Here is a 15,557-nt window from a genome sequence, read left to right on the forward strand (position 1 = left end):
TACGCACTTGCAGATGTGTGACTGATCCTGTGCTACTCAGAGGTAAACCCAATGGGGTCTTACTGGTACACTTATGTAGGATTGTAGCCCTAAACTGCATGCATAATTAGTATGGGTTATGAAAGTGCTTTGAAAGTGAACCATAACATGAAAGATCACCATTTTCTTTGTTTGTTCTGTTGATAAGAGCTCCATCAGATGAGTGTTTTATTGCGTGCTCGTTACTGAGCACTCACGGATTTTCACAGGTCTCTCTCACGTCATCTGCCTTCAGTCCCTTCTAGCCTTCTTTGCGCAACAGAAAACCACCCCAGTAAGTCTGACTTATTTTTAAAGAAGGAAGTTGCTGCTATCTCCTGATCTGTGCTGGAGAAGCAGCAGGATCAAAATGTCCCACTGCCACATGCAAGTTGTTTACTTCCTCTTTCAAAAGAGGAAGTAACGGGGACAAACATGCAGGTGGAGAAGCCATGGTAAGCAAACCCTGTGTGATGACGCTCTAAGAGTATATTCAGCAGAGGCTGGTGGCTCTGATGTCAATGGGGCAGTGAATTGGCTCTGGGTTTCAGTCAGAACCAATAAGAACCATAAAGGATCTATCCAAGGTGCCGCTTCACCAACATTGCAGCCACTAGCCTCCACTGGGTATATTGTATAAAATTCAAAAGAAAGAACCAAATACTAATTTTCTTTGAAAGGAAAGAATGTGTTGCTTTTAAAAGCATTTAATGAATTTTTTTTTAAAAAAAACTGTTAACCCCGATCTCCTACATTTTGTTGCCTGATATAGCAGAGAACTGTTGAGACGATGCGGAGTTTAATAATACTTTGCCAATGAGATGTTGAAGAAGAGGTTGTACTAGGAACAATATTGATGCCTTTTGTTGTCAGAACTTTGAACAGTTTGCATCCTAAAAGCTTGCTTTAATCTCAGGCTTCTCGTTCCCAGCCAGAAGATTGTTGGGTTTTGTTTTGTTTTTCTTGCATGCTTCTGTCTTCCATTGCCTTTAAAAAGCTAAATGTTCAGGACTAAATTTGGTCATGCGGCACTTCAAGATTCCCTGGAATGTCCTCAGGTTTCAAACTCTTCTGATGGACCCCAGCTCCACCTCCTGCCTCATCCGATTGGCCTATCTGAGCCAGGCAGCATTGCTTTCATTGGCCAGCTGTTCTTCATCTGCATAACCATTATATTCCAGGCTGTAGGGAAGTCACTGCTTCTTGCACGTAACAGTTCAACACCTCTAAAGTAAGGGAAAGAAGAGCCTGGGTTCCTCGGACTGTTTCCACAGAAATCCTATTCATTTGCTATTGTTTTCTTCTCACCTTGAGGGAAAAAAGCACAGTGCTTCACCTGCAAACTGCTAAGATGTCCAAGGTAGCCAAATACAGAAGGCAAGTCAGTGAGGATCCAGATATTGACAACTTGTTGTCCACTTTGTCTGCAGAGGAGATGGAGGAGCTAGAAAAAGAGCTGGATGCATCTGATTCAGATGGAACCATCCCTGTGGGGTTGCGGCAGAAAGCCCAAACTGACAAGCAACCTAGTGGCAAGTACAACCGAGAGGCAATGCTCAACTACTGTGAAAAGGAAACCAAGAAACTCATTCGGAGGGAACAGTCGATGGATGTAAGTTATTGCTGTCACTGTATGGGGGGGGGGAGAGAAGGGGGGCATTTGTACACCAGAAAAAAAGAAAAGAAAGAGAAACAGGCACAGCTTTGATTTGTTATGAAACCCCACTGAGGGATTAGGACTAGAAAAATCTGTGAGTCAAAAGGTGCAAATGGTCTCTCCAAGATAAAGGTGCTGATCATGATGAAGAGCAGCTGTTTCAAATGCAAGAGCCCTAAATGTTATTAACTCTTCCAAAGGTGGTCATCAAGGGACAGAGCAGGGAATGGTAAGCTTTTGTCTCTTACCTTTCATTGTCACAAATACTTTCCCAAGAGTCTGTGAAATATAGTCACTATTATGATGGTATAACTAGTTGGTTTTTGCCACTCATTCACATTAGACTCCTGCTGTCCTGTGCCCTCTTGCCCAACAGGGAACGTGCTCACATAAGAAGCAGGGGACTTCTCTCACCCACCCCAGCACTGGCTTGAGTCCCAGTTCTGTTTGTTTCCAGTAGCCATCCTGCTGTAAAATCCCAAAAATTGAAGTATTGACTCTGGGAATCCATCCTTGCTTCCTCAATGGCTACAGCAGCAGTGTCTGAGAGTGGACGTTGTTGCAGCAACTAAGGCGAGGCATTGAGGAGAAGCACTGATACAAGGTTTACCAACTTTTTTTTTACTGGCTTTACTTTTTTAACAGCCACTCGACCTAGAAAGTGAATGGGTGGGACTTCTTTGGACGCATCTCTATGCCTGGAAAAGCTTCAATTGCTAACTCTCTGTGTGGAAAGGTCAGGAACAGAATGAGCAAAAATGGTGGCAACCATAATAGTACCATCTGACAAGCAGCCACAGGAGGCATAATGTAGTATTGTTGTACCTTCATGGGGGACAGGCTAGGCCAGCAAGTCAGTCTCTTCAGGAGCAACTATGGCTGACTGCCTGGGCCCACCTAGGGACACAGATAGGGAAGAGCCAAACCTGCTTGCTACTGTACCATCCTATACTATAGGGAAAAGGAACGCCTAGCAGTTGCAGCAACTTTGAGGTAAAACCAAGCCTACCCCTGACATTGGTTGGCCTGGCCCCTACTGACCAGGACAGCCATTGAGGTGGGGCAATACTTTGTGACAAGTCTGGCCCAAGATATTTTGCTGCCTGACATGGAGAACAATATGTCTCCCCCACCCCATTCTATGTATGGAAGCCGACTGGACAAGCAATTCAATCTTATGTCAACACTGATGGTCCTCCACTACACGTGGAAAAGGCTGCAGGCTAATGAAGGGGCATGTAAGGCAGGTCACATGGTGCACACACCCCACTGCTGCTTCCCACTCTCCAGCATCTTCTGCCTGAGGAGGCCGCCTCAGTCTGCCTTAATGGCAGGGCTGGCCATGCTTTGTGAATGCATACATTGTTCCATCAGTTCTTGGAGCTACTACAATATATGGGCCCTCTTCTCTTCATGATTGGCATATATGCTAATGGAATGTTAAATTATTATGACTATCATCACCAGCATTTACTTATGTAGCATTGCATGACAGACTTACAATCAATAATTCCATACAAGGGGGACAGGTGAGGAAGGGGAGGGAAGAGGAGGCATGGGTAAACAGGGTGAAAATATGCATTCCTCCAGCTATCTGTACTTTACCTTAGTTACTATTGGGGAGGGGTGTTTAACCTCTGGGAGTTGGAGGGGGTGCATTTCTCCCCCAGATCCTACCAGGGGCCACACCCTGCCCCTGCCAAAATTGGTCTGGCTGCAATTACCGCCTGAGTGGCCTCTATGGTAGCACCGGCCCTGGGTGGGTGGCAGAAAAAGCCATGGGGGGGGGTGAGGTGGACATGTAGCCCACAGCCATGTTTGTTCCCCTCTGCATTAAGGCATGGCAACAATGGAGTGGTATCAAAGGTTTTAGGGAAAAGGTGGATTTTGAGGAGAGATTTGAAAGAACAGGAAGAGGTGGCATCAGGCAGGTGATCTGGGGGACAGTTTGAAGCATATGGGGCAGCAAGTGAGGACGGGCGGAGTCTTTTTGGGTGCAGGAGATCATTGGATGGCTGAGGCTGGTAGAGCTGAAGGAGCCAAGGTCATGGGCAGGGATGTATTGGGATACAAGAGCAGAGAGATAAGGGGAGGAAAGCCACGGAGGGCTTTCAAGGCACCGGGAAGCAGCTTGTGCTGGATCTGAGAGCAGAAGGAAGCCACTACAGGGGAAAAAGCCAGCATAAATTATAGTATTATACCTTCATTTTTGTTCATGGACATGATAAAATTAGACAAAGCTCTGTGTGTGCGCACACAGACATAGAATTAACATTCCTGATTTCCGGACTGCCTGATTCTATGATCTGCTGGGACCCGTTCTGTTACTGCTTTTAATGCTGGCAACTGACTTGGGTCAGCAGAAGCCATTGAAAAGAAAAAGGGAGGAGAGAGCAATTGAGTCCACCAGTGAGTACTTGCTTCATCACCTCATGGTCAGTTATGGTGGCCGAGTGTCCTATTTTACAAAAGACGGTCCTCTTTTTGAAGAACTGCCAGAGGATCTATCTCTGTTTGCAAGCATCCTGTGTTTGAAGGGCTCTTGTCCAATTCCAGTTTAAAGAAGAAGAACCCTAACAAATAGCACCTGACCAGAAGACTGACCAAGTAGGCACACAGTCACAGTCTTCTGCCCTGTGGTGAGATGTACTGTATTTCTATTTAAAGTCTTAATGATTATTTCTAAATTTGCATATATATGTGTGTGTAAATTAGCCTTTGCAAATGCCATGCATATCACTGTCCTCTTTTTTTGTGATTCTTAAGTGGCCACCCTAGTGAAATGTCATTCTCGTACACATGAAAAACTATTCAGGCATGATTTAAGCTGGTTTACCACATGAGTAGGGAGCTAAACAGTATGGCATCACCCTTGATGTCATACATCACTCTCCTGTTGTTTGTGCATACAAAGTCAACATCTGAAGGTGGGGGAGGCCTCTGTGTGTACACGGCTCCCTTACATACGTAGAGCTCCAATTTTCAGACATTTGTGCTATACATGCAAACAGTGTGTGTGTGTGTGTGTGTGTGTGTGTGTGTGTGTGTGTGAGAGAGAGAGAGAGAGAGAGAGAGAGAGAGAGAGAGAGAGAGAGAGAGAGAGAGAGAGAAGGGCTGTGCATGATGTCGGGGACAGGGCTGTGCAGTGCTGCCCTCGTCCCCTCTCATATGTGGAGAAAAGCAGGTTAACTAATACCAAATAAGGCTTTTCATTTTGGAGTTTTTTTATCTATCTTCTATATATAATTAAAAAAGAGGAAGTGTGTCCATCAGCGCCATAACATCAAGACTGTGAAACCTAGACACCTGATACTTGGCATGCTTACTAAAGGAGCCCTAGCAGTGTGCGCCTTGAGTTATCTGGTTGTTAAAATAATTAATTTAAATGTGTTCATGTGTTTGAAGCCTGCAGTACTAACTTCAGTCACTAGGTGGCAGATGCCCCTAATCACTCCATAGCCTTGCAGTGGGTACAGTTTAAAGCCAGTGGGGAGTGGTCTAAGGATAGGGATATAGGGCTGACCCCTGCTTCCTGCAATTGGGCAGCCCTTCTCAGGGCAGTTGAGTGGATAGTCCTTCCCTCAAGGTGCTATAGGGGTACACCCTGGCAGGGGCCATGAATGAGGATTAGAACATGGATCTCATGAGTCCCTTTTCAACACTCTAAACTCTAACTACACTGGCTCTCCTTGAAGAAATAATGCCACATAACAGTTGATGGTTGGTAACAGTCTCGTGGTGTTTCTGAGTGGGGACTAGGATAACCCAAGAAAACCTAGGCAGAGATGACTCCTCTTTCTTCCCTTTACTAGACAAGGGGAGGGGTGGGTGAGGTCTGGGTGTGTCCGTTTGTGCTGGAATTGGCTCTGAAAAGCAGGCAATCCTGTGACGCTATGGGTTTCCCTAGAAAACTGTTGGGGATCAGGAATTAGGTGGAGACCTGTCAACTTTCATTCTATGCTCAGCCAGTATATAGGTGAAAATACATTTTATATCACAGAAATGCTGTTAAGTCTCCAGTAATCTTCTTCTAAGGAAACTGGACTCTGGATCTTCTCACTGCTCAGAAGTGGGGTGCATGTGCATTTCCCCCATATAGATTTGATTTACTTTGGCTTGCTGCCATCCACTAAATCAGATCAGTGGTCCACCACGGCCAATAGTGTGGTTTCCAACTGGCAGTGGTTCCTCAACATCTCAGGCATGAACCCTTTCCTATCGCTGCTGCCTGACACCCTTTTAACTGGAAATGACAGAGAACAGATCTGCTACTTTCTGCATGCAAAGTATGTGCAGTGGAAGCTGGTGGCTCTGATGTCAGTAAGGCACTGTATCCAATTAGGTTTCAGTCAGAACTCTAAAGGAGCTATCCAAGGGGCACCTTCAACAGTTCCTTTAGAGACTAGTTCTCATTGAAACCCAAAGCCCATTCACTGCCCCACTGACGTTGGAGCTACCACCTCCACCGAGTATCTAGAAGGACATGAATTTTAAACTAGAGATCCTGTATTTGTTTTAATAGGGCAAGTAACAGCACTTTTAAAAAACTCATACCAGATTTTCTGTGCTAAAAGAAGGCCAGAACAACCAAAACAAACACTGTGGTATTTCAATAGAATGATCATTCTTGACAGTTCATTTTTCAGTCTCACCCTAGAGATCAACAGGAAGCATCCTGAACCTGAAAGCCCAGTGAAAAACAACAAGGAGGAGAACAGGAAGCGAAGCAAATTGTAAACTAAGCCTGCCCAATTTGTGTCTCAGCAAGCTGAACTGACCCCATCAGCCAGGCATTATGGCCAACCAGGGGGCTAATAAGAAGTTTGTTGAGCCCCTGGGCCTCAATGGGTAGTGGGCCATCTTTGCTTGGCTGCGTCACAAGCTCTTTGATGCGCACTTGATTCATGCCTCTTTATAGCAAATAATTCTCTCTATCACATTGGTTTCCCACTAGGAAGAGCAGCTTTTACTAACCTTGTGCCCACCAGATGGTTTTGGACTGCAACTCCCAATGGTCAGGAATGCTGGGAATTGTAGATACTGGGACAGAATCAGGACCAGCTTTATCATTAAGCCAAGTGAGACAACCCCTCAGGCAGCAGATGCTGGCAGGGGACAGCTGTGGAAACCAGCCAGCTGTTTCTCATGAATTCTCCTGTCGTTCCCCTCTGTTGGAGGAAATGGCTGTGTGTGCCACACAATGTTTTTCCAGGTCCACTAAACCAGCATGCTGCCTCAGGTGTGGTGAAGGATACTTTCCCATCACTAGTGTTGAAATAAGATTCAGTTGCCAGCCCAGTCAACTTCTGTATATGGACTGGGGAGAGCGTGCCATCTTTTCCTTCACCTCAGGCAGCAAATGTTTTGGGTTTTATTTATTTATTTAAAACATTTATATCCTGCCCTATATCAATAAGATCTCAGGGCGGCATACAGATAAAAGCATACAGTATAAAAACAGTAAATATACACAGCTAAAAACAAATTAAACCATAAACCAAGTTAAAACAATATATAATTTAAAAGCAGTAAAACTATTAAAACAGTTAAACAATGTGCCTAGTGAATTCAACCATTAAAAGCTTTGTTAAAAGGCCATGTTTTCACTTGGCGCCAGAATAAAATCAGCGTTGGCACCAGTCGGGCCTCCAAGGGGAGGGCATTCCACAGTCGGAGTGCCACAACAGAGAAAGCCCTCTTCCTTGTCCCATCATAGCAAATGTGTTGTGCTGGTGGGATGCGGAGAAGGGTTGGCCCTGGGGAGAGTTAAGCATGCTGGGCATGAAGTGTTCTTTGCAAGCCTAGGGTCAAATGGTCTTCAGGGGGTGTCTATACAGCCTATTTACCCCATTGTGGATGCATAGTGGCACTGCGTTGTTGATAGGATGCAGCCGCCAACTCATAGCCACATCAGGCGCTTTTACCCCTGAAACTGCGCTTTTTTGTGGTGCCGTTTTATCGTGATTTTTTTAGTTGCTCCAATGTCACCGCATTGTTTCTCCTTTTGGCAGTGATGGCCTCATTTGGGTTAAGCCAGTGAGCGCTGTTGGGGGTGGATCGAAGTCTTGGGTAAGCGCAGGAATTCAGGGCAGTGGGCGGTGTTGATGAGCTGAATGGCCTTCAGTGCTGTGTTTTTTTTGTCCAGATAGCCTGCCCACCCTCCTGCCATCATAGTTATCTTCCACCTGGCAGCAGTGATGCTGCAGGGCTTTTAGGGAATCAGCTACAAAGCGGCAGTATATAGACACCGCCCCCAGCAGCCTTCCCAAATCCAGTGCCTCCAGGTGAGCTGGACCACAACTCCCAGCAAGCGTTAGCCAGCCATGACTGGCTGAGGAATCCTGGGAGTTGTAGGCCGATGCATCTGGAAGGCACCTGCTTGGGAAAGCCGGTTTACAGCATGAACAACAGTGTTGTTACAAGTCTGACCGGGGCCCTTGAGGCAGAATGATAAATACTGACATAATAAGAAGTTGACCATTTCAGAAAGAACAACGTGTCAAATGTTTTTCTCTTTTGACTCAGGGTGATTTGAATGCTGTGGAGAATGTACTTCTCTCCCAGCTAGAACACAAAAGCTTTTTTGTTAGCAGGGGGCTTCATAAATACTGGCAAGTTCTGTGCAAGTGCACAGACAGTTCAATCCTATTTAAAGCTTTAATCATGGTAGCCAAGCTTTTGCTTCCATCCAGTTGCTAAAGCAGTTGCGGCATCCTTAGGAAGGCAAATAGGACAGATGAACAGCGCTGTTCCGCTTGCCCCAGCTGAAACTACACATTACGCTGGGAGATCCTTCTGTTTTTGTTTTGTGTATGGGTCTGTGTTGTAGCATAATTCATTTTGGGGGTTTGTGTGGAGGATGTAAATGTGATCACAGCAGCAGCACTCATGAGGTGGCAATTCATCTTTCCCTCACAGGCCATTTTTGTGACCAAAATCATGCAGCTGTCCTATATCCCACACATCTTTTTTCATGTGCTACCTCTGACTCAAAGTGATGCACAAATGTAGCCGATGATTTTAAAAGTGAGAGAGGAATATCTGATCATTTCCCCATGATTAGTGTGTATATGGGTCATCAGTATCTTCATGGTACCTTCAAGCATATACCCTTAGCCACATTTCACACAATAAATGTGTATAGAATCAACATGTGGAGGATGTGAACAGGATCACACCTGCTAAACCTCATCCCTCCACACTTCCACATGTAATTTATCACTGCTGGAAGTCAGTGAAGCATCCTTTATTATTTTTAACAAAGTTTTCGTTTCCCTGACTGTCTGCTCCTTTGAATCATACAGTGACCCTGTTCAGACGACACACTAAGCCATGGTGGTTAAGCATTTTGAGCTAAACATCAGGGCTTAGTGTGTCAGGTAAACCATTCCTAACCATGGTGGCTTCATAACCATGGTTAAAACATGCTCACTAATCATTTGCTGCAAAAGGCTTAGTGGCCTAACCAGGGCTTAGTGTGTTGTCTGAACAAGCCCAGTATGTTTGCTTCATAGGAGCAGACTTTACTGTCTGGTAAATCTGGCCCTTTAGATCATGTTGCAGTAATCAGATATTGCTGAGCTGACTCGCTTCTGTTTACATCCCTGGAGAGAAAGGGGGTGGGGAAATCCTGTCCATTCTCTTCCTCCTCCTTGAGCTTGTTAGTAACAGGGAGATTAACACTTATGAAAACCCAGATCACAGCAGCAGGGCTTCAGCTGGGGCCAGATTTATGTCATGGATCTCTCAAACACGCTGGGAGGATAATCAGCTGATCAAAGCACCCCCATGCCCCTGTCATGCTTCCCTAAGTAGTCTAGTGGCTTACCATATGGTTTTAGAACGTAGGGTGCAGTTGAAACCTTTAGGAGAACTGAAGTTCTGTATTAGTAGTTTATAATTTTTTCAAGACTGAACCTTATTCTGGGCTACATGGACCTGTCCACAGCTGATATTCTAGTTTTTTGACCCTGTTCAGACAATAAGCTAAGCCATGGTGGCTAAGCATTTTGAGCTAAACATTATGGCTTAGCATGTCGTGTGAACCATGACTTACTGTGTCATGTGAACCATTCCTAACCATAATGGCTATATAATATGGTGTAGACACGCTCACTAACCATTTTCTGCAAAAGGGTTAGAGGCCTAACCATGGCTTAGGGCTAATCTACACCAAGCAGGATATTGCACTGTGAAAGTGGTATGAAAGCGGTATATAAAAGGCAGGAGCCACACCAAGCAGGATATAGCACTATGAAAGCGGTATATAGTATGTGTCAATGGGCCCCAACAGTTGTCAGTGCACTTCAATACTGCTATAAAGCAGTAGTGTGGCTCCTGCCACTTATATATTGCTTTCATAGTGTAATATCCTGGTTGGTGTAGCTTAGGCCTTAGTGTGTTGTCTGAACAGGCCCTTTGCATATTGCTGCTTTTCCTCAGTTATACATTAATTCTGAGCACACACATACACACCAAATTATATGGAGTAACATGTGCACCAGCCCTCATTAAGGACCTCTTTGGAGTTTGTGTCATGGTTATCTGAGATGCTGGGCTGTATTTAGGGTTTTTTCTTGCCTCAGGGAAATGCAGCCTTGCAAGAACACAAAGCTTCCTAGTCCTGTGTCTCATAGATTGTCATCCTTAGCAGAGTAAATGAATGCAAATAATAGCACAGCCTTCCTCAGCCTGCCCCCCTGATGTTTAGGACAACAGTTCCCATCATTCCCATCCAGGCCACCCATTGCCTGTGTTGGTTGAGGATGATGGGGGTTGTAGTCCAGCACATCTGGAGGGCAGCAGGTTGGGGAGGACTGCAACAGTGAAGCAGATGTTGAAGTTTAAGGTGAAGAGTTGGTGGGAAGACCTGCCTTAGTAAGGGAATGTGGGGAAAGCAGCATCTCATGCTACGATTCTGAGCGTAATTTGGACTGTGGACAAATGCATATGGCTGCCCCCAGTTTGTGTGTGGTCAGTTGTTTTCCCCTAACCCATGGCACAAGAGAGTCACCAGACACTTAAAAGATGTAGGCCCCAGGGCCCATAGGAAACAAATCTGCATATGCTAATTTATAACTAAATATGCAGCTTTAGAAATAATTGCAAGGATGTATTTAAATTTTACAGGAGGCAAAGCCTCCTCATCCAAATCAGCTCAAAGAAAATCAGTTCTTCAGTTCATTTGCACTCTGCCACAGATCATCCCCCCTCCCAAGCTCAATTGCTATACATAAAAAGATGTTTGGGGGAAGAGGGGAAAGTTAATTCTAAGAGCATTTGTACACCAGTGATTTATTGCACACTCATGATTGGCCATGCATGGAAGTTTGCAAGCCCCTTACATGACGTCATCAACCACTAGGATGTCTCCTGTGCTTTTCCACCTTTATCCCACTTTCAAAAAGATCGGAGATAAAGCAATAAGGAACATTAATGCAATATATCGGCAGTGCCATCCTGTGGCTGTATAATGAAACATATAGAATTTATTGAGAGAGGAAGTCTTTGATTCAAAGCATGTTTCCTCCCATGTAAAGGAGCCGATCTATCCCGCAAAGAATCTGGAAGCAGACACAATGGTAAACTTCAGGATAAAACGCCTGGTGTGTTGAAGCCCTAACTCCCCAAGAGCATTCTAATAGTGACTATTGGTGACATGGTGTGAGACTGAATGGACCTTTGAGCTGATCCAGGTTGACTCTCTCCACATGTGTTGGACTACAATTCCCATCATGCCCAGTTAGCATGGCCAATGGTATTCCAACACATCTGGAGAGTGCCAGATTAAGGAAAGCTGCATTAAGGCAATTCTTATTTGCCTGACTCCATTGAAAGTGTTTGTTTGTTGTTTCTTAATTTGTTATCACATCTTTCCTCCAAGGTGTTCAGGGCAGTGTACATGGTTCTACACAAACACACACACACACACACACACACACACACACACACACACACACACCACTTTTATCCTCACAATGACCCTGTGAGGTAGATTAAGCTGGGAGATATTGGCTGGACCACAGTGAGCTTCATGGTTTAGAAGGCATCTGAACATATGTTTTTCCTGGCCTAGTCCAACATGCCAAGCACCACACTGGCTCTCCAGTATCTTCAGAAAGGGAGCACTTTCTACATATGCTAGACGAACCTGACAACTTGCTCATTGCAAACAGGGAGCTGCCATCAATGGAGAATAAAGCAGCTTCCTCAACTAGGGGTAGCCGGATGCTTTGCCTCCAATTTCCATTAATATCTATTGGACATTGCCAAGCAAGTATGTCTAGGTAAGATTTGAAGTTTTTCCTATTTGTTGTAGGTCATTAAAGCCTATAATTCATAGAAGTATTATATTGTGAAACTTTCTGTAGCCAGATAAGAACCAACTATCATTCTTCAGATAGCAGAAGGCAACAAGGCACAAAAGATTGAAGGCCTGGAGGCTATTGACATATACACAGAGGAGTTTCCTAAAGTCCTTGCAATTCGGTACCAAGTTAGGCATGCAAGAAGCAAGGTCCCACAAAGAAGTTGCCATCTTAGGGGATGCTTTCCTCTGACTGTAAAGCCTGCACCTATCTCACAGTTCCATCACATCTTTTTCATAGATGTTGAATTGCCGCATTTGAGCCTCCCTCCCAAGCTTATGCTCACATGTTTCCCAACTCCTTGCTGGGATGTCAGGCTGCAGCTGCTTCTGTGGTGTAGATCAATGAACTGGGGAAGTTCAGAGATATACTGTTGCAATGTTTTCAGGTCTTGCCTGATTTTAGTTGACATTTCAGTACCTTAAAAGCAGAACTGTTGCAAGACACAGAAGTTCTTCACTGTAAACACACCAGACAGGAGTTATGACTTTGTTGCTATCTAAAATCTACACCTTTGGTCAGATGAGACATCCATAAACAGACACATCCATAAACAGATATTGGAGTTTACTGACCCATTGTCCACTTTTCCTAGTCAGCTTGGTTTACTAACCAGCTAGGTGTGGGTAAAGAACCAGTGATCTTGCATCTGCAGAACCTTGTATGATAGATATTGGTCAGTTTCCTGGAACAAGAGGGAAAAGGAGCCAGACCCATGCATTTGTAATTTATTGGGGGCGGAGGTGAGAAAGGAGCAGGCCTTTTTGATCCTGGTTCCATTAAATCTCAGTAGAGCAAGTTATATTTGGAAGTATTTTAACCTGCATAACAACATGGCCTTTTTTTTCTTGTGATGGTTAGGATAACCATAGGTAACCAGGAAGATGTTTATAAACAACCCAAAATAGAAATGAGTGTCTCTATGACTTCTTCACACTGAAGGAGCCAAAAACCCAGCTCAGGAGGCATCAATTAACCTTTATTTCTTATTGCTAGTGAGAGGACAACTCCACTCATTCGCCAACGTTAGGAAAGCATCTCTCTGGAAAAGGGTTGTGACACATCTCAAATCTGAAAAGAAAGCTGTGCCCCCAGGGACACCTGACTGCTCAACTACATGTTACACTGCAGTTGCATGCAGTGTCGCCTCCAAAACATTGCTTCTTTGCTTTGAGACTTGGGAGTGGTAGGGCAAATTGCAGTATGTAAATGAGGAAGGAGGTGTTTAACCCTCCCCTTGCCGACCACTTTCCTCTCTGCAAATCCCTCCTTGCCCACCCCCTGGGATTCCAAACCCATATAACTCTGAGAACTCAGTTGCTTGATCTTGGCATGGAATTATTATTATTATTATTACTACCCGCCTCTCCATTTTGATTGAGGCAGGGAACAACAGTAAATAAAAAATACATAAAACTGAATTAAGAACATAATATACATTGTTAAAGCATCCTAAAAACATTCTAAAATTCCACTGGATAGGCCTAATACTAATAAAGGTAACCTCTTAACCTACTAAATAAGCATAAGTAGAGAGTATGTCATGTCCAGCAGCAGCAGGTCTTTTCTGTTTCACATGGCTTTCAGAAACCCATTCTGAGGGAGAAGAATGGGCTGCTACATTCCAATTCTATCACTTCCCATCCTGTTGCTTCATAATCCCTGCCCTTGAGATGTAAAAGTGCTGGCCACCTCCCATCGCACATATAATATGGACAAAGATAAGCAAGGCTGTGACCTGTCTGTCTATAGGGAGGCAAATCTTGCCCCTCTCTTTTTCTCTCCTTCCCCAAGCCAGCTCTTCGGGAATACTTCCAGGAGTGCTCTGCACAGTGTCTGCAGTTAGGCCTAGCTTTGGGGTGTCCAGTGGTTCTGTGAGACTGCCAGCTCTTGACTGTGGAATGCAAACCTCCCAACCCTTCCTTACCCTGCGGTCTCCCAGATGGCCTCCCAGTGGATTAGACGAAAGAGGGAGTTTTTTAACTCTTGCCTTAATAAGGAATTGTGCTCTAGACTGTCTCATTGCTGTCTCTTCTGACAAAGAAAACCACTGTCTTCCTAATTTACTCCTATGCCAACCTTACAAATGTCAATAAATAGCAACTAGAGAATCTTTTAAATGCACTTTTCGCAACAAACACACACACATACACACATACCCCTTCATGTACACCTTCTTTGCAAAGAGACACGAGACAGGATGCAGCCTTCTAATATGGCCTTTCCCTCTTTGTGTAAGAGAGCATCTACTCTCTCATGAGTAGAAACTGGCCAGAAATTAGACCCAACTTTGATTTTTCTGTTGCTATGAATCTGTTATAGGAGGAGACACTCCAAGGGGCTGTCTACATGCGGTGAAAGCCCTGTAGTAGCTGTGGGTGGTTAAGCGTCATAGGTGCAGGTCTGCAGCCACCACGGGGCTTCCCCACAATGCTCCAATTTGAAAAAGTCAGGGATTTACCCTGACATTTTCAAAGGGAGCAGTGTCAACACAGCGCTTCTGTCGTGTAATGTCGCTCCAGGGGCAACGCAGGGGCGGAGCCTGGTGGAAGGCGACCAGCGATTGGTCACCTTCCACCAGGAGGAGGGCAGGGGCAACTCCAGGAACTGGATGGCCCCCCAAAAAACCCACGCTCCCTCCTCAACATTAGGATTACCTAATGCCGCCCTGGGAGAAGGAAAGTGCAGGGTTGAGCAAGGAGGTGGCACCAACCTGGTGCTGTGAAGACAGCCCCCAAGTAAGCAGTGAAGTTTAGGATTGCTTCAGCTGTTACTTTCTCCCCTAAATGGAGATCAGTTGGGTAAGAAACATGCACATATGTTGATTGAAGTCCACTCCCATCTAATAGCCTTCCCCAACTTGGTGCCCTCCAGATGTGTTGAACTGCACTCCCATAATTCCCAGCCAGCATGAACTAGGAGCACTCCTCTTCAAAAACTGAGGATGCACTGCAACATTTTGTTGCAGGTCCTAGTTGTACTTGCCTATCTTAGGACCAGAATAGTCCAAAGATAGGCAGGACCAGAATAGCCTTAGGCCCTACTCATGGATGCATGCGGGTCCTTTTCACAATATTGTCAACCTCTGGTGCCTCTCCCTTTAGTTTTTAAGCTTTATTCTGTCATTTTCTAACTCAACGAAAATGCAGTAATATTTCCAGAATTGCACAACATCACAGTGCCATCTACTGGCTGTATAAATGGAATATATGGGAACATATGGGACTTGCCCAACAAGCAATGGCCCAAAAGAGGGAGTGGGGAAGCATGTGTATTGTGCTGAACACAATCCCGGAAAGACTCCGGAAGGAGAAGCCCTGATAAGGATGCAGGATTTTTGCTTCAATGTAGAGAAGCCCTTTATCTCTGAAGCTAGCAATATTTGAATTTAGAGGGGTCTCAAAGTCAGAGCAATTCTTTAATCCTTGTTAGAATCCAGACAAATAATCAAGGAGAGCTATCAGAAGACAAGCTGTTTCTGATGTTGACAACTTCTTACTTTATGGATCAGGGGC

At 44.8% G+C, this 15,557-nt stretch overlaps 1 protein-coding gene across 1 annotated transcript in view; it reads left to right on the forward strand.

Annotated features, from left to right (window-relative positions):
• Positions 1 to 1,234: 1,234 nt before the first annotated feature.
• The window catches only part of LMOD1 (leiomodin 1), a 37,416-nt gene continuing 23,093 nt past the window's right edge, over positions 1,235 to 15,557 (forward strand). The window contains exon 1 of the mRNA XM_063144365.1: positions 1,235 to 1,630. Coding sequence (XP_063000435.1) covers positions 1,370 to 1,630 — 261 coding nt within the window. The 5' untranslated portion in view covers positions 1,235 to 1,369. The remainder of the gene's footprint in view (positions 1,631 to 15,557) is intronic.

The sequence above is a fragment of the Elgaria multicarinata genome, chromosome 1, assembly GCF_023053635.1.
Source record: "Elgaria multicarinata webbii isolate HBS135686 ecotype San Diego chromosome 1, rElgMul1.1.pri, whole genome shotgun sequence".
Classification (NCBI taxonomy): domain Eukaryota; kingdom Metazoa; phylum Chordata; class Lepidosauria; order Squamata; family Anguidae; genus Elgaria; species Elgaria multicarinata.